The sequence below is a fragment of the Narcine bancroftii genome, chromosome 2 (assembly GCF_036971445.1).
Source record: "Narcine bancroftii isolate sNarBan1 chromosome 2, sNarBan1.hap1, whole genome shotgun sequence".
In the NCBI taxonomy this organism is placed as follows: Eukaryota; Metazoa; Chordata; class Chondrichthyes; order Torpediniformes; family Narcinidae; genus Narcine; species Narcine bancroftii.
Window position 1 is genome coordinate 332,830,911 of NC_091470.1, and position 25,167 is coordinate 332,856,077.

The following is a 25,167-nucleotide window of genomic DNA, read 5'->3' on the forward strand; positions in this document are numbered from 1 at the left end:
GCTCCAAACATAACCAAAACAAAGTTTAAAAAAAAACTAAAGCCAACAATTCATAAAAAGACAAAAAATATCCCCAAATAGCCTCCCCAGCACCAACCCACAAAACCTTGGTGCCATCTCCCTCCATATCCTGGAGCATGCTCTTTGTGCCAATTACCCACTTCACAGCCTCTCTAACTGCCCCAGAGCTCCCAGCAAATTCTTCTTTAGTTTTTACATTCATAACATGCAAAGTACAATAATCTTTTTGTTATATCTACAGTATTTACAGCTAGATCATCCTTTATCTTTAACTTTCTCCCCAGAGGCTTTCCTGGACGATGATTGAACCTCATTCCCTCCTTGGATTCTATTAATAAAACTTCTTCCTTCATGCCCCAGGCAACTTAATTTTCAGTGTCGCCGGATGGAGCAGTGTAAAATTAATTCTCTTTTGCTTCAGGGGCTCCTTGACTGGGTCAAGCTCTTTGTATGTCTTTGGTAGTACTGTACTGATATCCCTTCAAACTCCATCAGACCTCTTCTTCCCCTCATGGACACAGCTGCCACTCCAAGAATCCTCTCCCCATCCTCATACCTCAGGAGTGAAATCAGGACAGAGCAAGGTCTCTGACCTGGACCCAGTTGTGGGAAGAGCAATTGGTGGGCCATTTCTATTTGGAGATTCCCCCCTGACCCCATTATTTCCTGCCCCACCATCTTCGGGATCCGTTCCCTGAAAGGTCCCTCCTCTCAACTGCCTCCTTAACCCCTACAATCTTTACAATATTTCTGTGACTAAAATTTTCCAGCCTGTTCAATATTTCCCACATCTTTTCTCTCTTACCAATACATCTGTAACATTTTCTATTTTCATTACCCTATCTTCTACCTTCTTGACCCTCTCCTCCACCTCAGTTACCCTCCCAAGCCCCCTCTCTTCCAATGATGTATCTTTTCTCTCCTCCCTTCCCGAAACATTGGGCCGCCACACCTGTCGACATTCTCCTCACCGTCTGTGCCGCTCCCTGATGCCTCCGTAATGAGTTCCAATTCTCCTGTGCTGCCTGCACTCCATTTCTGCCACACTCATCACACATCCTGCTCTGCTGGTAGCAGCGCTCCCATAGCTCTGTCCGTGCGCCACTTCCCGAAGTCTCTGATGCGCAACTGTGATCATCATTCCCACTGTGGCACCATCCCTGCTGCTCATGGGTCTCCCGCATTGCAGGCAGTCACTCTCATGGCACTGCCTGTATTTTTCTTCCAGCTCTCTGCATCCACTGCTCGTGAGGTTTTCCTTCCACTGTAGGCGGTGTCACTCCCAGTCTGTATACTTCTCAGAATCTGCCGACGAGCAGTCCTTGTCACCACCATCACTATCGCACTAATCCCTCACTGATCTTGGTGAGATGCCTTCCCTGGAGCAGACCCCACCATCTTCATCACCTTGAGGCCCCCTCTCCTGGTCGTTGTGGGACATTGGGCCTGCCAAAGTAGATTTTTTTCCTTTCCTCCCCATTTCTTTCTTATCTTTTATCTAATGGTTGGCCACTCACCAGCAAATGAACTGGCTCCCAAAATGGCAGACATGCTGTGGAAAACTCAGGAAATTGTCCTGCATCCAATACAGGTTTTTATCTAGGCTGATGACATCACTGTTGATGTCACTTCCTGTCCATGTGACAGAAGCAGTGGTGTATATAACCCCAGCATGCAAGCCTGGAGGTGTCAGTGTTGGACTAGATTGCATCAATTTGACAACGTGTACAGCAATTCCACAACTTGTACACTGATGTCTATGGTAGCTCAGTATAGAATACTTTACTATATTGGTGACCCTGATGGTCCAAATGATATTTGGACCCCAACATGGAAAGTTTTTCTTGGATGCATGCTGTGGCTCTGAAACTGCCAGCATTTGGGACTTCACAACTATGTGTATTGTTGGACCAAGCAGAAGCCCAATTCCAGTTGGGGTAGATAGCATCTGATTCCATGTGGTACTACTACGTAGCAAGTGGCCTGCATCAAGAGACAGCATGTCGAGTAGTGTTAGTGCCATCTGAAGGAGAGAAATAAAGGCTGCTGGAATAAATAGGAGAAAATAGCTGAATTCTTACAAGAGGGAAAAAAAAGAATGATTGTAATGGAAAATATCTAAATGAAATCTGTTTAATTTACTTTTTTGAATATTTTATTTTTGTTTTTCCTTCCATATATATAATTTATATATAATAAAAACCTTATATAATATATTATATAATAAAATATAATAAAAACAAACGAACCCAGCTCAGCGCGGACATTGGTGACTTCAGGGGTTTTTACGAGGCTCTAAAGACTGTGTATGGCCCCCTCACCCCAAGTCCAAAGCCCGCTGCGCAGCTCAGACGGCAAAGTCCTCCTCAGTGACAAGATCTCCATCCTCAACCGATGGTCAGAACACTTCCAATCTCTTTTCAGTGCCAACCGCTCAGTCCAAGAATCCGCCCTGCTCCAGCTCCCTCAACAGCCCTTAAGGCAAGAGCTGGATGAGGTCCTCACCCGGGAAGAGACATATAAGGCAATTGAACAACTGAAAAGTGGCAAAGCAGCAGGTATGGATGGAATCCCCCCAGAGGTCTGGAAGGCTGGCGGCAAAATTCTGCATGCCAAACTGCATGAGTTTTTCAAGCTCTGCTGGGACCAAGGAAAGCTGCCTCAGGACCTTGGTGATGCCATCATCATCACCCTGTACAAAAACAAAGGCGAGAAATCAGACTGCTCTCCATTGCAAACAAAATCTTCGCTAGGATTCTCCTAAATAGAATAATGCCCAGTGTCGCCGAAAATGTTCTCCCAGAATCACAGTGCGGCTTTCGCGCAAACGGAGGAACTACTGACATGGTCTTTACCCTTAGACAGCTCCAAGAAAAGTGCAGAGAACAAAACAAAGGACTCTACATCACCTTTGTTGACCTCACCAAAGCCTTTGACACCGTTAGTAGGAAAGGGCTTTGGCAAATACTAGAGTGCCTCGGATGCCCCCCCCCCCCCTCAAGTTCCTCAATATGGTTATCCAACTGCACGAAAACCAACAAGGTCGGGTCAGATACAGCAATGAGCTCTCTGAACCCTTCTCCATTAACAATGGCGTGAAGCAAGGCTGTGTTCTCGCACCAACCCTCTTTTCAATCTTCTTCAGCATGATGCTGAACCAAGCCATGAAAGACCCCAACAATGAAGACGCTGTTTACATCCGGTACCGCACGGATGGCAGTCTCTTCAATCTGAGGCGCCTGCAAGCTCACACCAAGACACAAGAGAAACTTGTCCGTGAACTACTCTTTGCAGACGATGCCGCTTTAGTTGCCCATTCAGAGCCAGCTCTTCAGCGCTTGACGTCCTGTTTTGTGGAAACTGCCAAAATGTTTGGCCTGGAAGTCAGCCTGAAGAAAACTGAGGTCCTCCATCAGCCAGCTCCCCACCATGACTACCAGCCCCCCCCACATCTCCATTGGGCACACAAAACTCAAAACAGTCAACCAGTTTACCTATCTCGGCTGCACCATTTCATCGGATGCAAGGATTGACAACAAGATAGACAACAGACTCGCCAAGGCAAATAGCGCCTTTGGAAGACTACACAAAAGAGTCTAGAAAACCAACCAACTGAAAAACCTCACAAAGATTAGCGTAATACAGAGCCGTTGTCATACCCACACTCCTGTTCGGCTCCGAATCATGGGTCCTCTACCGCCATCACCTATGGCCCCTAGAACGCTTCCACCAGCGTTGTCTCCGCTCCATCCTCAACATTCATTGGAGCGACTTCATCTCCAACATCGAAGTACTCGAGATGGCAGAGGCCGACAGCATCAAATCCACGCTGCTGAAAATCAAACTGCGCTGGGTAGGTCACGTCTCCAGAATGGAGGACCATCGCCTTCCCAAGATCGTGCTATATGGCGAGCTCTCCACTGGCCACCGAGACAGATGTGCACCAAAGAAGAGGTACAAGGACTCCCTAAAGAAATCTCTTGGTGCCTGCCGCATTGACCACCGCCAGTGGGCTGATATCGCCTCAAACCGTGCATCTTGGCGCCTCAGTTTTGCGGGCAGCAACCTCCTTTGAAGAAGACCACAGAGCCCACCTCACTGACAAAAGACAAAGGAGGAAAAACCCAACACCCAACCCCAATCAACCAATTTTCCCCAGCAGCCGCTGCAACCGTGTCTGCCTGTCCCGCATCGGACTGGTCAGCCACAAACGAGCCTGCAGCTGATGTGGACATTACTCCTCCATAAATCTTCGTCCGCGAAGCCAAGCCAAAGAATAAAAACCTTACAAAAATAAAACAAACATAATAAAGCACCCGCCCCCCCCCCCCCCCCCCACACTTTTCATATTATCACTGTCAGGGTTCACACTTATAGTAACCATTAAAAAAATTCTATATGGAAAATCACTTGTAGCAGCATCTATTATTGTTCTTTTTATTATTATATTTATAATTATAATTGGGCTCCTATATGATCCAAATGTGGCTGCCATTATCTTAACATATGTGCCATATTTGTTCTTTAAGTTGTATGCAATTTTTTCCATAGGTGTGCAACTATTCATCTCTGCAGTCCATCATGCTATATGTAGAGGAGAGCTGGATTTCCAAGTAATTGTAGTACATTTCTTAGCCATTGCGAAGGCTATTTTAACAAATGAAATTTGGAATTTAGTTAATTTATTGCTTATTTTAATAAGGTTACCCAAATAGATAAAGCTTCTGGTCACCCATGAAGACCACCCCTGTTATTCTTGTTAATATTTCAGTAATATCCTGTAGCATGTACCATGTACAAATGTTCCTATTTCTGTCCCACACCTGAAACTCATCTCTTATATTTCAGATTTTGATTTGTGCAACTTCTGTGATGTAAGATATAATTAGTATAGGAAATTATATTGCACTACTCCATATTTTGCATTTGTAATTGATGTCATGCTATTCAAACACCAATCAGACCAACATCCTTCCATTATTGCAACACCTCGATCTGACTCCCATCTACTCTCAATCTCTGTAAACCTGGTTTTGCAATTTCATTCTGGAGAGCATGGAACATCTTAGTTATAAATTTAGGTGTATTCCCCAGCCAAATTGTTCATTGCATTTCACTAATTTTAGGTGGGGTCAAATATGGCCTCATCTTTCTCTTAAGAAAGATTTTAGCTGGAGAAAACAAAAGAAAATCCATTAGCTACTCAGTATTTATTTCTTAATTGTTTAAAAGTCATATCTTATTCCTTTATCATACCATGAATTCAATGTTTTGTTCCCCAGCTTCATAGGCAGCATTAAATTTTTACATAATGGTGTCCTTAGTAATAGCCCTGCTTTTTCCTAATACACTCATTTATTTCTTGCCATATTCTAATCCTATATATTAATATAGGGTTATATGTCTTTTATTATTAACTTAACGTTCAACTTATAAATAAAAATCCTTCGCTGTCCTCATTCAGATCCAAGAAGGGGGACTGTCTTCTTCAAAGAAGCATGATACAAATCTAACTTGTGCTGATAAATAATAGGACTTAAAATCTGGAAGCCTAAATTCCAGTTTATAATCCCATGCTAGCTTTTCCAAATAAATTCTTGGCACTTTACTATTCCATATGAATTGCCTTGTATAATTACTAATTTAAAGGCATTTTTAGGTAGTGCAATCGGCAGCAATTGAAAATTATACTGTAATCTTCGCATCACCTTCATTTGAATACAATTTGCTCTTCTCACCAAAATAATCAGGTCTTTCCATTTCTGTAAATCTTTCTCTACTTTTTCTAAAAGAGGAGTATAATAAATTTATATAAATTCTGTAAATTATTATCTGTCATTATTCCCAAATATTTAATTCCATCTGTCTTCCATTTAAATCTACTACCTTTTTGATATCTTTCATAATCAAAATTCATCAATGGCATTATCACTCTTGTTCATATTTATTTTATAACCTGATACTCTTCTATATTTTTCTAATGTTGATTATAATTTTAACAAGGACTCAGCCAGGTCAGACATACATAGTAGTACATGATCAGCAAATAAGCTAATTTTATGTTCTTCCTGTCCAACTTTGAAGCCCTTAATATCCAGATCTGTCCTTATAATCTCTGCCAGCAGGTCAATCACTTGGATAAAAAGTGCCAGAGACAGAGGACACCTCTGCCTACTTGATCTACTCAAGGGGGAAAAAAAAGTCAACATTTGATTGTTAGTTATAATTTTAGCTTGTGCTTTATGATAAAAAGTTCTTATCTAATTTATAAATTTTCTTCCTATACCAAGTTTTTCCCATGTCTTAAAAAGAAAAGAACATTCTAAATGATTGAATTATTTTTCAGCTTCTAGGGAGCCTGTTATACTCAAATTCAACTGTGATTTTGCCATATCTATTATGTTAAATAGTTTATCCAGACTATATGTAGAATGTCTTCCTTTAATAAATCCCACCTGATCTCTATGTATTAATTTTGGTAGATGTTCCCCCAATCTATTAGCCAGCACTTTCGCAAAAATCTTATAATCAGCATTCAGAAGAGATATAGGTCTATATGATGAAGTTTTTAATGGGCTCTACCTTTCTTTAATGCACTATAATTATAGCAGTTGAGAAGGATTCCTGGAGAATCTGGGTCCCCACCGCCCAATCCAATACATTCATCATAAGAACCATCAGCAAGTCTTTAAATAATCTATAGAACTTGGGAGGAAACCCATCCTCCTCTGGGGACTTATTAGCTTGTAGAAAACCCAAAGCTTTTTCAATTTCTTCTCTTATGAAGAAATCAACACATTCTCTATATCTTATAATTTTGGAAGTTCAATATTTGCTAAAAATTTGTCCATCTCATTTTCATCTCCTAATAATTCTGATTTATCCAAGTTTGTATAGTATTGTCAAAATATTATTTATTTATTTTTGATTCTATGTTATCATATGTTTTTATTGCATTCATCATTCGAGATGACTCCTCTGCCTTTACCTGCCAAGATCGAATTTTGTGTGCTCATTCTCTGAATTCATAATATTTTTTAGTTTTTAATATAGCTTTTTTCTGTTCTATATGTTTGTACGGTGTTAAATCTTGGTTATTTATTCTCTAATAATCTATACTTTTTTCTTGAAACCCTGTTCTTTGCTCTTTTTCTAGTTTTGTTATATTTCTCCAAGCCATCCAACTCTGTAGGATATTTGCGCTTAAGATTTTTGTATAAGAAATAATTTGTCCTCTTAAGTAAGCTTTAAGCATATCTCATATTAAAAAGCCATTATCAGTAGAAGAAAAATTAGTTTCATAAAATAGTTCGAACCGTTTCTTAATTAACTCACGAAAGTCTTTCCTTCTCAACAGTGTAGCATTGAGATGCCACCTATACACATTTTCTTGTTTTTCCATTATTGTAATAGTTAATAGCAAATGATCTGATAAAAGTCTCACTAAATATTCAGTTTTTACCACTCTACTTTTATACTGGACAGACATTAAAAACAAATCATTCCTTGTATGTGAATCATGTACCCTTGAGTAGAATGAATAGTCTCTTTCTATGGGACAAGCTGCCTCCATATCTCAAACAAATTTAAATCCTTCAGAAATGATTATGCTGTTGACCAGACGTGATGGAGTAGTGGCCGGACGGTGAACTCCAGCCCTCTCCAGAAAAGTCGGGAAAAACAAGAGAAAACACAAAGGCACAGAAATAAAAGTTACAGAAAAGTGAGTATAAAGGTGGAAAGAAGATGGCGACAAAAAAAGAAAAGTCGAAAGCAACGGTAAGAAGAGAGGAAGAGAAGACAAAGGAGGAAAAAGGTGAAGGCCTTACCTGTCCGAAGAGGCCCGCTGCGGAGAGAGAAACCCGCTCCCTCAGGTCGGTAAATAATGGACTACAAAAATGGCTCGCAGAGCCGAGCAAAAGTGCGCAACCGCGCATGCGCGATGCGAATGAAAAAAAACACACCGACGGGAGGGGGGACCAGCTGGGGAGTCGATCTCCACAGCCGGCAACGACAGCTGCAGAACACCTGCAGCAAGAAGAGACCACAGAAGACAATAGAAACAAGAAAGAAGAGGAGGAAAGGGCAACAAAGAAACAACAGATGGTCAACCCAGAGGAAGAAGAAGAGGAAGAGTATGGTGAAATAGAAGAAGAAAAGATAGGCAAGGTAAAGGATATACTTGCTCTTATTAAAGGATACATGGAGTCATTTAAAGAATGGCAAACACAGGAATTTAAGGATTTAAGAAAAAGAATAAACAACACAGAAGAGAAAATAATTAAAATGGAGATGACCTTAACAGAAATGGGAAAAAAAATGGACAAGATGGAAGAGCGGGCAGTAGCAGCAGAAATGGAGGTAGAAGACTTAAAAATGAAATTGGAGAAATCTAATAAAAAAACTAAAGAGACACAAGAACTACTAGCTCAAAAAATAGATACAATGGAAAACCATAACAGAAGAAATAACATAAAGATAGTGGGCCTTAAGGAAGATGAAGAAGGCAAGAATATGAGGGAGTTTATAAAAGAGTGGATCCCTAAGACCCTAGGATGTCCAGAACTACAGCATGAAATGGAAATAGAAAGGGCACATAGAGTATTGGCCTCTAAACCACAACCACAACAAAAACCAAGATCTATTGTAGTAAAATTCCTAAGATATACTACAAGAGAAAAGGTACTGGAGAAGACAATGGAAAAAGTAAGAGAGGGCAACAAACCACTGGAGTATAAAGGGCAAAAAATCTTCATTTATCCAGATATAAGTTTTGAACTCCTAAAGAAGAGAAAAGAGTTCAATACAGCAAAGGCGATTTTATGGAAGAAAGGGTATAAATTTATACTAAAGCATCCAGCGGTATTGAAAATATTTATTCCAGGACAACAAAACAGACTATTCTCGGATCCAGAAGAAGCACGAAAATTTGCAGAACAATTACAAAAATAGACTGAGGGAGGAAGACGGGTAATGAGAGTTAAAATGATCACGACTGATATGTATGTGGGTAAAGACAAAAATAGACTGAGGGATGAAGACGGGTAATGAGAGTAAAAATGATCACGATTGATATGTATGCAGGTAAAGAGGTATAAGAGTGAATAGAGACAATGAGCATACATGAATGTATCTGTACTTAGAGGAAAATATAGATAGTATAGACAAGAATTAATAAGGGAAGGTAATGGAATAGAGAGAATAAGGAGGGAATTAAAAGAGGGACCTTTGTGACATATGAAAAGTGAAATCTTTTCTGGGGGAGGCGGGGTGGGGGGAAATAGCGGTCACTGCAAAATCAGTTGACGCTTGCGAGTGGATTCGCAAATCCAAATGGAGAGGGGAGATGTGGTTGTCCGACAAGGGATAAAGGACAACTCAGGAGGTGAAGGGGAGATTGGGGATAAATAAGATAGAAATAGGAGAATAAGGAAAATGTTAGATGTTGTAGGAATGTTGTCTTATAAAGAGTTGAAAATAAGAAAACAGAAATGGAAAAGGAGGAAAGGTAATGATGGAAAAACGGAAAGAGAAGATAAACAAAATATAAAAGGGCTACGCTGAACTATATGTCTTTAAATATTAATGGAATACATAACCAAATTAAAAGGAAGAAACTACCAAATTTAAATGAATAAATGTATTCCATTAGAAAAAATAACATATTGGTTAAGAAATAATATTGAAATATTCGAACAAGTATAGGAGCCTTACATTAAATACAATAGCGAAAACCTACCGGGGACAAACATTACCTAAGTTGATGGAAGGAGAAGGAAAGAAAAGAATGGACTCAGTAGAATTTCTGGTGTAATTTTGTTGAATGACAACATTGTCTGACTGGCTTAATGCAACCTAGATTGTATACCTAAAATGGATGAGAGGGGGGGGTGGGGGGGTGGTTTGGGAGGAAAGGGGGGGGGGGAGAAAAAGTCACTGTATATGTGTGAAAAAGAAATAGTGTATATCATGGCTAATGTGATTTATGGTGTGAAAAATAAAAAAATTTAAAAAAAAAAAGAAATGATTATGCTGTTTTTGCAGCTTTTTCCCTTGTTACTCTTCTGGCTAATTTATCCAATATTGGATCTAAACAAAAAATTAAAATCTCCTCCAACCAGTATATTTTGTCTTCCTCCTGCTGTTTTTAAAAAGATATCCTTCATAAAGGCTTCATCATCATAATTTGGCACATTAATATTGATAAACGTCCATGATTCTGCATAAAAGTTACAATGTGCCTTTCTAAATCTTCCAGTTTGGTCATTCAATGTCTCTTCTGTTATTATAGGTATATTTTTAATTAATTAAAATTGCTGCTCCTCTTGCTTTTGTGCCGAATGAAGACGTTATTATTTGTCCCACCCATACTCTTTTTAAACTATATCTACCTTTAATTTTTTTAGGTGTGCCAAGAATCACTTCCATTTCACCAACCTGTTTATCCCATTAACATTAAGACTAATAAATTTTGGCGTTCTTTCCATTATGATTTCTAAACAAATATTCTTTAACAATGAAACCATTTCTTTTTTGAATATTTTATTTATTCCATAGTCAAAAATTAAGAATGTTATCACATGAGAACATAATAAAATATTAACAAATATATGCTGAAACTATAAAAACTAAAATAATAAAATCTAAAAACTAAAATAATACAAATGACAAAAAAATCATCATCCCCCCCAAACTAATCTAATCCCAAAACTAAAATATAAGATATTTCATTATAAAACAATTACAAGTAATTAATTCCAATTGCATCAGTTGACATTCAACGTCCTCAAAAACATCATAAAATTGTTATATTTTTGGGAAAACTTCACTGATCAAGAAAGAAATTAATAAAATCATAATTTTAATTTCATTTTTTAGCATATGGAATCCAATTTTGCAAAAATTAAAAAAAATCCCATAAATTATGTAATTTTTTTCTGATGGAATACAACTTTGAATTTCAACATGCCATCTATCTAATGTTAATGTGACATCAGATTTCCATGTTACAGTGACACTTTCCTTGCTATTACTAAAATCAACTTAACAAACTTTAATTGGAAATCTGAAAACAATAATTTTGGAGTAATACTTTCAAAATTTCCTAACAAAAGTAATTCAGGATTTAAAAGAAAATTCACTCCAATTATCCATTGTAAAATTTTACTAATAGAAACCCAAAAGGGTTGACCTTTGGACATGACCACGTAGAATGAAGAAAAGTTTAAAGTTCTGTTCCACATCTGAAGCATTGATCAGATCAGACCTGGGCAATGTACAGCCCCCGGGCCACATCCGGCCCTTTGGCTGTCCCTGACTGGCCTGCGTAAGGGCTAGATAGTGGCCGAATTGGTATTGGGCCTGGGTAACCGCCATCCAGGTTCTGGCCACGGTTTCCGAATGGCCTGGGAACAGAACGGAGCTCCAGTGTATGGTAGAGGGAAGCGGCAGCGCCAACAGAATGTTCTGGTATCGACAAGATCCTGGAAAGGAGCCTCATAACCTGTCACGTGGACCAAAGGGGAACTGTGAATGGTTTATCTGCAGAAAGACCAGACGACAACCTGTTTATACTGAAGTCCACCCACCTGAGCACAGCCCTCTCGGCCTTGTATTTCTGCGCTTGGAGTCTACACGACGCCATGAGCTGTCGACGAGACCCTACAAAAACATCTCCTCTGTAGCATGAAGTGGGGCAGGACCAGCGGCAGGGGAACAGGTGCCACTGCACCAAGGGCAGAACTGTCAGTCAGAAGCTTGAGAGACGGGGACTTGTGGAAGAGGTGGGCACCAATTCATAAGACATCTGAGAGAGAGCTCACCTCTCCGACTTCCGAGTTATATTGGTTAATATGGCAAATTGGCATGTCTAATTTAAATAGAGAGAGAGAAAGGGAGTGAGAGAGCAGGAGGGAGAGTGTGATTGGTGGAGGGAGATTATCAGGGAGAGGAGAGAGAGGGGGGAGATATCAGAGAGGATCTGCAGGGGAACAAAGCAAGAGAGGGCGATAGTGAGTTCAGCAGGGTCTTGGATAGTACAGAACGAAAATAAAGTTATTGATAGATAAGAAAACAAACTTGCAGAGGGGAGATTGAGAGATGGAAGATAGAAGGGGAAAATTGGGTGAGTAAAACAAGATGGGTAGAGTGGAAGGAAAGTGTGTGAGGGCGACGGAATGGGGGAGACTGGGTGAAAGTGATTGGCAAGAGATGCAGAGGGAGAGGAGAGGGAGAAATCTATTGGAAAGAATGAGAGAGGGAGGGCAGTGGATTGAAAAGAATGAGTGAGAAAGAGGGCGGAGAGTGAGAGGAGAGAGAGGTAGCCTACGTATCTAAATCCGTGTGTGCGCACACCTTTACCTTTACTCAGTTTAGAGTGTTAACCCACAAAAATGTCCGCTCATGCTAAAAAAGAAAGATTGATGCAGAATGCAGAGTTTTTAAACAGAACATGGACTACTAAGTATTTATTTACTTAAGTCAGAGGTAAAGCCATGTGTTTAGTTTGTGGAGAGCAGATCGCCGTGTTTAAGGACTACAATTTGAATCGCCATTACGAGACTAAACACGTGGAGAAATACAAAAACCTGACTGATGCCGAGCGGCACGGACAGCTAAAGCTTTGGTAGCTAATCTGCAAAAGCAACAAGGCTTTTTTTTAACCAAGCTGCAGCCAAGACCAGCTTTGTGATATCCTACAAAATTGCTAACAACAGTTAGTCATTCTCTGAGGGGGAGTTCATCAAAGAGTGTTTGGTGGACTCTGCAGTGCTAATATGTCCCGAAAAAAAAGAAACATTCGAGAATGAGCCCGTCTCCAGACGAACCGTGACGAGAAGGATCGAGGACATCGCGGGAAATTTGGAGCTTCAGCTGCAAAATAAAGTGGACAGTATTGATTTTTTTTTCTCCTTGGCTTTGGACGAGACCTGTGATATCTGCGACACAGCCCAGTTATCCTTGGGATAACAAAGGACTAAGATTATGGAGGAGCTGGCGGCAATGCAGTCAATGAAAGAGACGACGATGGGGAGTGATTTGATCATGGAGGTAAATGCATGTCTGGACAAACTGGGACTGAAATGGGACAGACTGGCAGGTGTTACAACGGATGGATGTCCAAATCTAACGGGGGAAAAATCGTTGGACTTTTGAAACGAATGCAAGATAAAGTGACTGAAATCAACCCAGAACTTAAATTAGTATTCTTGCATTGTGTCATACATCAGAATGTGTTGTAAAAGTCAGTGCTAAAACTTAACCATGTTATTGATGTTGTAACTAAAACAGTTAACTTCATCAAGGTTTCGAGCATTAAATCACAGTTTGTTGCACTCGTGGAGGAGCATGAGATTGAACATGGTGACATAGGCTACCACACAACTGTAAGATGGGTCAGCCTGGGCAAAGTGCTGAAAAGAGTTTGGGACCTGAAAGCAGAGATTCACCAGTTTTGTGAGAAGAAAGGCAAAGACATTCCAGAGCTCTCAGATGGAAACTGGATGGCAAATCTTGCATTTTCTGTTGATATGACTGTAATGATGAATGAACTAAATACCAAACTGCAACGTAGGGGCCTTTTTGTTCATGAAATGTACAGCCTGGTGAAGGCTTTCATGAGAAAGTTGCAGTTTCTTTAAAGCCAACTGGAGAACAACACTCACTCACATGCAAACCCTGAAAGATGTCCCACCATCTGCTGATCACTTCTGCAGGTACTCATCTATGTTAGGACCACTGCATGGTGAGTTTTCAAGATGATTTGAAGACTTCAAAACAGTTGAGGGTGAAATGCACATGATATCCTCTCCCTTTACCTGCAGTGTGGATAATGAACCTAGGGATATTCAGTTGGAACTCATTGACCTGCAATGTGATATGACACTGGCAGAGCACTTTAAGTCAGTGTCACTGTTGGATTTTTACTCTTCTCTCAAGGAGGAGAACTTTCCACACATGAGGAGGCATGCTCAGAACCTGTTGATTCTCTTTGGATCTACCTACATATGTGAACAAACATTCTCAGTGATGAAGTTTAACAAATCCAGGTATAGATCCTCTCTCACTGATGATCATCTGTCAGCTGTCCTTTGCATATCCACCTTAGACATTCAGCCTGACTTCGATGCACTTGTTCAAGCCTAACAAGAAAAAAGAACTGAAAAACCGCAAATGAGGTGGTTGGACTACAAGCAAAATGGTAATAAAAATTTGTATAAAGCTGATTTAATGCTGGTCTTTCAAAAATTGTACATTTCTGAACATGCACATTTTGTTTACAATTGTTTTGGGTAATTTTGATTGAATAAACAATGTTTTTCTTAAGCTTATTTTCCATTGCTTAATTATCACATTTACTCTTACCAGTTGCATTTGTCAAAACAATACTGCTTTTATAAAGAGATAGAATTGATATAAAGCATAATTTAGTACAGCCTATTGGTCTGGCCCTCCACAATATTTTCTGTTTCTCATGTGGCCCCTTGGGAAAACTAATTGCCCACCCCTGAATCAGATAAATCCGATCTCCATCTACTCAATTTCTGTGGAGTAATATACAATTGATGTAAAAAAAATTATAATGAAGTAATCTATATTGTACATTAATAGGATTTATCATAACCTCTTTACACAAATTTTGCCAAACGTTGATCTATAATGCCTTCAAATCTCGTTCCCATCTTTCTTTTGAATTAATCAAATCTACTTTAGGTGTCTTGTAATAATATATATGCAATTGAAATAAACTTTTTAATCATTCCATCAATTATAATTTGTTCCAAATTCGAAACATCTTTTAAAATCATTTCCGGTCCTACTTTCTCTCTCAATTGAAAATAGCAAAATAATGTATTGTAAGGTATACCTATTTAATCATAATTGATCAAAAGACATCAATCTATTTTTATTACAACAATCCCCCAAATTAGAGATTCCCTTGTGATACCATATGTTTAAAAAAGATTATCTTTTGAAAAAATCAATGAGATTAATTAAATGGTGTTTTTAATGAAAGAATATATCCATCAATTTTTAATTTAATTTTTATTCCAGAGTTTCAACAAATGTTTTCGTATCGGAGCTTCCTTATCTATTACATTGGATTTAAAATCCCATTTATTAAATAAACTCATCTGGTTTAACTTCTATCTTATTTAATATCGACCCATGATGGTTTAATTTTAATGAACATAAAAGCTAAAAATCTTAATTATGCTGCTCTGTAATAATTAAAATTGGGAAGCTGTAATCCTACTTGTTCATATTTCCATGTTAATTTTTCTAATTACTTTCTTGCCACTTTCCTTTTCCAAAGAAATTTCCTACCTTGTTTATACAGTATAAATCTTGAAATTTTTTTTTGAGGTAATACAATTAACTTTCCCAATTAACGTAATCTGTAAACTTACTAATTTAAATCTTCCTCTATCTTTTTAAGCAATGGAATATAATTTTTATATAATTTGTTCAAATTAATATCAATACTTATACCTAAATATTTCTTATCTGTCTACTTAAAACAAACCTCATGTCTACATTGTGAATAATCTTTTACAAGTTCCATTACTTTTGCCCAATTTATCTTGTATCCTGAAATTTTCCAATAATTTAACAAATTACTATAGTGTCCTGGTAATGATATTTGTAGTTGAGTTAAATAAACTAATACATCATCAGTAAATAAACTAATTTTATGTTCTACCTGATTTATCTCAAAACCCTTTAATTGTTAATCATCTCTAATTTTTTTGTGAAAGTGGTTCTATTAGCTAAAGCAAACAAAGCTGGTGATAAAGGACACCCCTGCCTACTAGATCTATTTAATTTAAAAGATTGAGATATCTGTCCATTACTAACCACTTTAGCTTTGAGTCTTCTATATAAGGCCTTAATCCAGTTTATAAAGTTAATACCAAAGCCTTTAACACCTTTAATAAAAAAAAATCCCACTCTAACCTATCAAAAGCTTTATCGGCATCTAAAGCTACAATAAGACTTAAATCTTTTTTAATGTAATGACCTTACTATATTCTCCGAAGTGTGTCTATTTTTAACAAAACCTGTCTGATCTATATTTATTCAATCAGGAAGATGGTCATTAATCCTATTCGCCAATACTTTTGCTACAATTTTATAATCTACATTTAACAAAGAAATAAGTCTATAAGAAGTAGGCTTTAATGGGTCCCTATCTTTTAGGAATAACTGAAATTATCACCATTTTAAAAGGTTTCTGGAAGACAATGTTGTTTAGAAGCCTGTTTTATTACTTTCATAAATAATGGAATCAATAAATCTTTAAACTCTTTATAGAATTCAACTGGAAACTCATCTTCACCCAGAGATTTATTATTATTTAAACTAGTAAGTGCATCATAAATCTCCTGCTCAGTACAAGGACACTCTGATCGATCTAAACTTTCTTGAGTCAAAGATGGTAATATTTTGACATAATTATCTATAGCCTCTTAATCTTGTTGTGAATCAGATGTATATAACTTCTTGTAAAATTTCTTAAATACATCATCAATTCTTTGTGGCTTATATGTCCCTTCATCATTATCCTATTGTATAGCATTTATTGTTCTAGAAGATTGTTCCACTTTTAATTGGCAAGCCAAAACTTTGTGATCTTTCTCCTAACTCTCAATATTTCTGTTTAGATCGTAGTATCATTTTCTTTGTTCTATATGTTAACATTGTATTATATTGTAATTTTTTATCTATTAAAATTCTATATTTATCCTCAGAGGATAATTTTTGGATTTCTTTTTCCAATTTGTCATTATCTTTCATATTTTTTAAGTTTTGAAGAATAACATAATTTGACCTCATAAATAAGCTTTCAATGTATCCCAAATAACAAACATATTATCTACTGAATTTAAGTTAGTTTCACAAAACAATTGAATATGTTGCCTTATAAATCCTGTCTCTTCAATAATAAAGAATTCAATCTCCATCTATAAACTAAATGTTTTTCTGCAACTTCCAACTCAGTTAAGAGGATAATGGTCAGATAATAATCTAGGTTTATAATGCACAGCAATCACTCATGATTGATTTTGAGCAGAAGGCAAGAAAAAAATCGAGAATACTTATCAAATCTGATAGAATAAAAAGAATACTCCCTCTCCTGAGGATCCATTCTTCTTCGTATATCAATTAAATTAAAATCTTTTGTTAAAAATAACAATGTTTTAGCTGCCTTTGATTTCACTATATTTCTTGAAGACTTATCCAATACAGGTTCTAAACCAAAATTAAAATCACCACCCACCAAAACATTTTTGTGTACTTTCACTAAGTTTAAAAATGTATCCTGTATAAACGTCTGATCATCTCATTTCGGTGCATAAATATTCAATAAAGTCCATTCTTCAGAAAATATTTCACAATTTATTAAAAGATACCTTCCTGTTGGATCTATAATTACATCTTGGATTTTAACTGGTAATTTCTTTTTAAAATTGCCCACTCTCCTAGCTTTAGAATTAAATATAGAGAAAACTATTTGACTTACCTAATTTATTTTCAATTTTAAGTGTTCACTTTCAGTTAAATGAGTCTCTTGTAAAAAAAAAAGCAATATCTATTCTTAATTTCTTGATATGCAAAAAATACCCTCTTTCTTTTTATGGGTCTATTAATCCCATTAATATTAAAACTTAACTGTTTTACCCATTATTAACATACATTCCTGTCCAGGAAAAATTCCCATAAATTAAATTGGTCTGAGGTGTCATCATCTGCAATCCAAAAACTACTGAACTTATTCAAAATAAAAATATTATGTAGAAGTGTTAAATTAAAAAAACAAAATAATAAAAACCTTTCCTCCACAAAATGCCCGAAAGATCAGTGTTACTACCCTCCATTTTACAGATTGTGGTTAAACCACGAAAACACATGTAGTCGTCAGAAACTAACAAATACAACCCCTGATGCCTGGAGAAAAAGCATTTTAATAAATCATTTCAACAAGTCCTCAGAATTTTATTCAATAATTTCCATACCACTGATATAAAGCTCACTAGCCTGTATTAAACTGGCACATCCCTGCTGCACTTAAATAACGGAACAACATTATCTAATCTCCTGTATCCTGTAATTCACATTCTGAGCATTGTTTTCCCTTTGTTCTAGTCTCTTCAGATTTAATTTGTCTCCCCTTAGCTGTACCTCTGAATATTCATTAGTCTTTGGTATCCTCTTCTTCCTGCCACCACTAACATCTCATCCAATCTCTCCTGATCTCAACACTTTCAAGCTTCTACTTTCTCTGCAGTATCATTCTTTTTTTTAAATCTCCACTATTCCCAATTCCAATAAAATATATATTTTTTAATCTGAATTGATTATTCTGCTACTCTTCTTCTTTGGCTTGGCTTCGCGGACGAAGATTTATGGAGGGGGTAAAAAGTCCACGTCAGCTGCAGGCTCGTTTGTGGCTGACAAGTCCGATGCGGGACAGGCAGACACGATTGCAGCGGTTGCAAGTGAAAATTGGTTGGTTGGGGTTGGGTGTTGGGTTTTTCCTCCTTTGCCTTTTGTCAGTGAGGTGGGCTCTGCGGTCTTCTTCAAAGGAGGTTGCTGCCCGCCAAACTGTGAGGCGCCAAGATGCATCTGCTACTCTAAAATACTGCTAACTTACATTGTCAGAATGTTTTTGTCAATCTTCCTTTGACTGCCAATTCTCGAACTCAGTGGTTCTCAACATTTCTCTTCCCACTCACATATCACCTTAAGCAATCCCTTACTAATAACAGAGTACCAATGGCATAGGGATTACGTTGTGGTATGTGAATGGAAAGAAAAGGGTTGAGAAACACTGCTCTAACTGCTCTTAACTATGGTGACTCTTGGGACCCATACGTAGGTCTTGATTGGCAGGGCTGAGAGAGCAGGACTTTCCTGCAGGGCCTGCCACTGGAAACCGTTGAACATAGTTATTATCACACTTCATGCTCACCTGCTTTCACAATCATAAGTTCTTGAATGTCTGTGACTGTCAATTATCCAAAAATACAAGTTAGCTGAAACTTTATCTTGCTCCCTCCCCAGCTGTATCTCTTTATTGTAATGAGCAGGGTCACTATGCTGTAATACACACCATATACAGGTTAACTGGTCAGATTTTCCAGCATAAGTACAGGGAAATGGCTTAAGTGTAGTCAGTGACAACAGAGCTCCTCTCAGAAGCTCAGCATATCCAAGTTCATGTGAGTGGCTCTCTGAAATGATACGGTAGACCTGCTCTATCCATTTCTTAATAAAACATTGTTGTGCAACAACCCCTGTGTCATCTTGTGCATTTCTATTTATTTTTCTGGTTTGCTGTTTTATGTACTTAGTCCAGGTAGTCCCCGACTTATGACCTATGTGACTTAAGACCATCCAAACATACGACTGAAAAAAAATACTGTACAAATTTTAAAGAAAAAAAAATGTAAATATAAAAATTACTCTTTTGAGGTGAAAGTACGGGCCTGTCTATGGAAAATAATGCCTATTACAGGGGTGGCCAACCTCCCGCAAGAGCTGGCCTTGGTGGCCGTCATGTATTGGACGAATGATAAAACAGATACAGTGAAGTTCCCGACTTGTCTCCTTTCAAGATACGATACGATTGGTCACTCAGAATGGAACCTGGTTGTAAGTTGAAGACTACCTGTAACAAACTATTACAGCAGTGTGACTGGAGCTTTTTTTATATAAAAGAGAAGCAATTGGATGCTTTGGGAGAGGTGAGGATTTTTGTGCAAGCCTATCCAAATAATAGCTATACTGCCACCCAAAGGGGGAAGGAAACAGTACACCATGCTGTTGAGGATCTTTTGTCTGAATAGACATTGCATTCAATTGGTTGTGTGACTTCTGGTTTAAATGCTTGTTTTCCTTTTCAGATATCTGTTGTTTGGAATGGGAACTTGATCAGCCTTTTGCGGAGTCTTGTTGTGATGAGGCTTGATACCAAGAACCCAGTCCTTCAGTCCATTGAAAACGAAGTCCACTGGCGGCTGAGGCGTCTAACCTTTAAAAATCTCACTTCGCTTGTAGACTACTACACAAGCTTTGCACAGTCAGACCAGCAGAAAGTGTTGCTAAGTGACATCATAAAACATGTGGAACTGCGGTGGACAGAGATTGCTGATGCAAAGACGGTGGCTTTGTTAATGATGAAGGTTGGACACTTGTCAAATGCACTGATGGACAAGCTGCAAGATAAGGTATATTGGATCCAGACTGTGCATATTATAATCAATGCAAGAAATAACTAACATCCATGAACAAACCTAACAATGTTCATGTTTTTCTGTCGGCTTTGGCTCAATTCTAGCTATTTTAAGTGTTTGATTCTGTTGTACTGGAGAAAAGGGATTGGAAGGAAAAGCAAGCTTGGGTTACTGTTTTCAGAATATGTTGTTAAAATCTGGACTCAATCAGCCCTGTGCTGGATGTAAAGGATCCGATGGTACCATAGGAAGAAAGACAAGGTAGTTCTCCCATTGATTGGACCTGTTGCTGTCTGTCTGTCAACCAAGAAAGTGACCTGAGCTTTATTTTGATGCTATTTGTAGACCATTACTTAATACAAATTAGTGAACTTATTTACTTCATTGCACTAGAAAGCACTTTACCTCAAAAGGTCCTGTCATTTATAAAGTTCTTTGGGGCATCCGATAGTTGTGATGTTATTATAATTTTTAGTCTTCTGGGTCTACACAGAGTATATGCATTGACTGTATGCTTTGAATTTGTATTTTAGTGTTTAGAACTGGCTGAACATTTCACTCCTGAGGACACAAGAAGAGTGATGGTGGCATTAGCAATACAAAATCGGCGCGCTGTTCCCTTGCTACGTGCCCTCTCGTATCATTTCATGCAGAAGCACTTTGATATGAAGACTGGCGTACTGGTTGATATGGCTTTTGCTTATGGTAAGAGCAGCTTCTTTGACAACGTGACACAAAAATTAAATCTAATACAAATGAAATGGTGCAAGTTTATTTATCATCCTATTGTACCAGTACAACCTGACGAAAGAGCATTCTCTGGTTTACGGTGCAAACACATACAGACAAACATATTCAGACAAACTATGCATATACATGGATACATATATTAAAAATAAATATTATTAATAAATAGTAGAGTTACAGGAAGTTGTTTTAGCAGTTCAGCATTCTCACTGCCTGTTGGAAGAAGCTGTTCCTGAGCCTGGTGGATCTGGCTCTAATACTTCTGTATTTCTTTCCTGGCGGGAATAGCTGGAAGATGCTGTGTGCGGGTTTGGTAGGGGTCCTTCAGATGTTGCAAGCCCTCTTTAAATGATGATCTCAATAAATCACATTGATGAGATGGAGGGAGACCTCAGGGATCCTCTTTGCTGCTTTTGTGGTCTTGTTGACCTCTGATCAATGCTTTACAGCAACCATACCACACTGTGATGCAGCCGCTAGGAGGCTGCAGAAAGTTCTGCAGAGAGTTCCTGCAGAAAGTTAACAAGGCTAGTAGACTTGCCTGCCTCAGACTTCTAAGGAAGTGCTGTTGCGCCTTCCTGACAAGTGAGGAGATGTGTGTCTGTAATAGGTCAATTCTTAAGTGGACTCTGAGGAAGTTAGTGCTCTCCACTACCAAGCTATTGATGTATAGTGAGGGTAGTTGCCTCTTGTCCTCCTGAAGTTCACATCATCTCCTTTGTCTTGTCCATGTTGAGACGCAGATTGTTGTTCATATATTGAAATGGTCGGAGTAATCTGGGTTTAACAGAAAGAAAAGATATCTTTTCAGACATTGGACTCTAAAAATAAAACGGAGTTCATCAGCATTCAAATGAAAAGTATAAAGGTTGTTAATTTTTTTTAACTTTAGGGTCTGTATCACTTTTGGTTTTAAATACCTTATAATCCATATCTAGTTATAACTCACCCTGTGCCTGGACTGGGGCCGCCGCCTCCCACTCTCTGCCCGGATCGGGGCCTCCGCCTGCCCCACTCGACCTCGGCCTCGGCCCCGGTCCGGGCAGTATGGACCGACCTAGGAGGGGAGGCAGGCCCCTCCAGCCCGGGTAAGAAACCTGCATAGGAGAAGGCCACTCCGATATAAAACCTACGACCCAAGGACCTCGCTGCCACGTCCCAGCTTGCTTGGCCACGGCACACGAACCATGGGTGTAAAGGGTGGGGCCAGTACTGCGCGCACTGCACTCCACCTAAAAGCTCCTTTGCGCAGGCCCGAGGACAGGTCCACGTCCTCCCCCTCCACGTCCTCCCCCTCAAAAGATGCTCACAAACTCAAGCTAGCATGCTGGAACATCAGAACCATGCTAGACAAGGCTGACAGCCACCGACCTGAACGTCGGTCTGCCCTCATTGCACATGAACTCCTCAGACTTGACATCGACATAGCCGCTCTCAGTGAAGTCCGCCTGGCAGATGTAGGCAGCCTCCAAGAACGCGGCGCGGGCTACACACTCTACTGGTCTGGCAAGCCTTCGGATGAACGACGCCTATCTGGTGTAGGCTTCATGGTCAAGAGCTTCATTGCCTCCAAACTCGAAAACCTTCGGACAGGCCTCTCGGACCGAATCATGTCCATGCGACTCCCCCTTCAAAACAAGCGTCACATCACCCTCATCAGTGTCTATGCTCCAACCCTCCAGGCGGAACCAGCAGAAAAGGACAAGTTCTACTCCGACCTGCGCAACCTCATCCAACGCACCCCTACAGCCGACAAGGTTGTCATCCTGGGCGACTTCAACGCTCGTGTCGGCAAAGACTCAGAAACCTGGCCAGGAATCCTGGGCAAGCATGGCGTCGGCAAGTGCAACGACAATGGGCGCCTCCTGTTGGAGCTCTGCGCAGAACAGCGGCTTGTCATTACAAACACCCTTTTTCAGCAGAGGGACAGCCTTAAGACCACCTGGATGCATCCCCGATCCAAACACTGGCACCTCCTGGACTACATCCTGGTGCGAGAAAGTGACAAACGAGATGTGCTCCACACCAGGGTCATGCCTAGCGCGGAATGCCACACTGACCACCGGCTGGTTCGCTGCAAGCTCAATCTTCACTTCAAGCAAAAGCCCAGGAACAATAAAGCCCCCAGAAAGAGGTTCAATGTTGGAAACCTGCAGTCAGACGAAGTGAGAGGAAACTTCCAGGCAAACCTCAAAGCAAAGCTCGACGATGCAACCCGCCTCACGCCTCACGGACCCGTCCCCTGAAACCCTCTGGGATCAGTTGAAGACTACCATACTGCAATCCACTGAAGAGGTACTGGGCTTCTCCTCCAGGAAAAACAAGGACTGGTTTGACGAAAACAGCCAGGAAATCCAGGAGCTGCTGGCAAAGAAGCGAGCTGCCCACCAGGCTCACCTTACAAAGCCGTCCTGTCCAGAGAAGAAACAAGCCTTCCGTCGTGCATGCAGCCATCTTCAGCGCAAACTCCGGGAGATCCAAAATGAGTGGTGGACTAGCCTCGCCAAACGAACCCAGCTCAGCGCGGACATTGGCGACTTCAGGGGTTTCTACGAGGCTCTAAAGGCTGTGTACGGCCCCTCACCCCAAGTCCAAAGCCCGCTGCGCAGCTCAGACGGCAAAGTCCTCCTCAGCGACAAGATCTCCATCCTCAACCGATGGTCAGAACACTTCCAATCTCTTTTCAGTGCCAACCGCTCAGTCCAAGATTCCACCCTGCTCCAGCTCCCTCAACAGCCCCTAAGGCTAGAGCTGGATGAGGTTCTCACCCTGGATGAGACATATAAGGCAATCGAACAACTGAAAAGTGGCAAAGCAGCAGGTATGGATGGAATCCCCCCAGAGGTCTGGAAGGCTGGCGGCAAAACTCTGCATGCCAAACTGCATGAGTTTTTCAAGCTTTGTTGGGACCAAGGAAAACTGCCTCAGGATCTTCGTGATGCCACCATCATCACCCTGTACAAAAACAAAGGCGAGAAATCAGACTGCTCAAACTACAGGGGAATCACGTTGCTCTCCATTGCAGGCAAAATCTTCGCTAGGATTCTTCTAAATAGAATAATACCTAGTGTCGCCGAGAATATTCTCCCAGAATCACAGTGCGGCTTTCGCGCAAACAGAGGAAATACTGACATGGTCTTTGCCCTCAGACAGCTCCAAGAAAAGTGCAGAGAACAAAACAAAGGACTCTACATCACCTTTGTTGACCTCACCAAAGCCTTCGACGCCGTGAGCAGGAAAGGGCTTTGGCAAATACTAGAGCGCATCGGATGTCCCCCAAAGTTCCTCAACATGATTATCCAACTGCACGAAAACCAACAAGGTCGGGTCAGATACAGCAATGAGCTCTCTGAACCCTTCTCCATTAACAATGGCGTGAAGCAAGGCTGTGTTCTTGCACCAACCCTCTTTTTCATTTTCTTCAGCATGATGCTGAACCAAGCCATGAAAGACCCCAACAATGAAGACGCTGTTTACATCCGGTACCGCACGGATGGCAGTCTCTTCAATCTGAGGCGCCTGCAAGCTCACACCAAGACACAAGATTGTCCGTGAACTACTCTTTGCAGACGATGCCGCTTTAGTTGCCCATTCAGAGCCAGCTCTCCAGCGCTTGACGTCCTGCTTTGCGGAAACTGCCAAAATGTTTGGCCTGGAAGTCAGCCTGAAGAAAACTGAGGTCCTCCATCAGCCAGCTCCCCACCATGACTACCAGCCCCCTCTCATCTCCATCGGGCACACAAAACTCAAAACGGTCAACCAGTTTACCTATCTCGGCTGCACCATTTCATCAGATGCAAGGATCGACAATGAGATAGACAACAGACTCGCCAAAGCAAATAGCGCCTTTGGAAGACTACACAAAAGAGTCTGGAAAAACAACCAACTGAAAAACCTCACAAAGATAAGCGTATACAGAGCCGTTGTCATACCCACACTCCTGTTCGGCTCCGAATCATGGGTCCTCTACCGGCACCACCTACGGCTCCTAGAACGCTTCCACCAGCGTTGTCTCCGCTCCATCCTCAACATCCATTGGAGCGCTTTCATCCCTAACGTCGAAGTACTCGAGATGGCAGAGGTCGACAGCATCGAGTCCTCGCTGCTGAAGATCCAGCTGCGCTGGATGGGTCACGTCTCCAGAATGGAGGACCATCGCCTT

At 40.1% G+C, this 25,167-nt stretch overlaps 1 protein-coding gene and 1 pseudogene across 5 annotated transcripts in view; both read left to right on the plus strand.

The window, feature by feature from the left end:
• tbrg4 (transforming growth factor beta regulator 4) overlaps positions 1 to 25,167 on the plus strand; it is a 63,160-nt gene that overhangs the window by 13,145 nt on the left and 24,848 nt on the right. For all 5 annotated transcript variants that reach the window (XM_069922104.1, XM_069922102.1, XM_069922106.1 and 2 more), the window contains exons 3-4: positions 19,929 to 20,252; positions 20,792 to 20,963. In XM_069922104.1, the coding sequence (XP_069778205.1) occupies positions 19,929 to 20,252; positions 20,792 to 20,963 (496 nt within the window). The remainder of the gene's footprint in view (positions 1 to 19,928; positions 20,253 to 20,791; positions 20,964 to 25,167) is intronic.
• LOC138752233 (general transcription factor II-I repeat domain-containing protein 2B-like) lies at positions 13,137 to 14,166 on the plus strand (annotated as a pseudogene).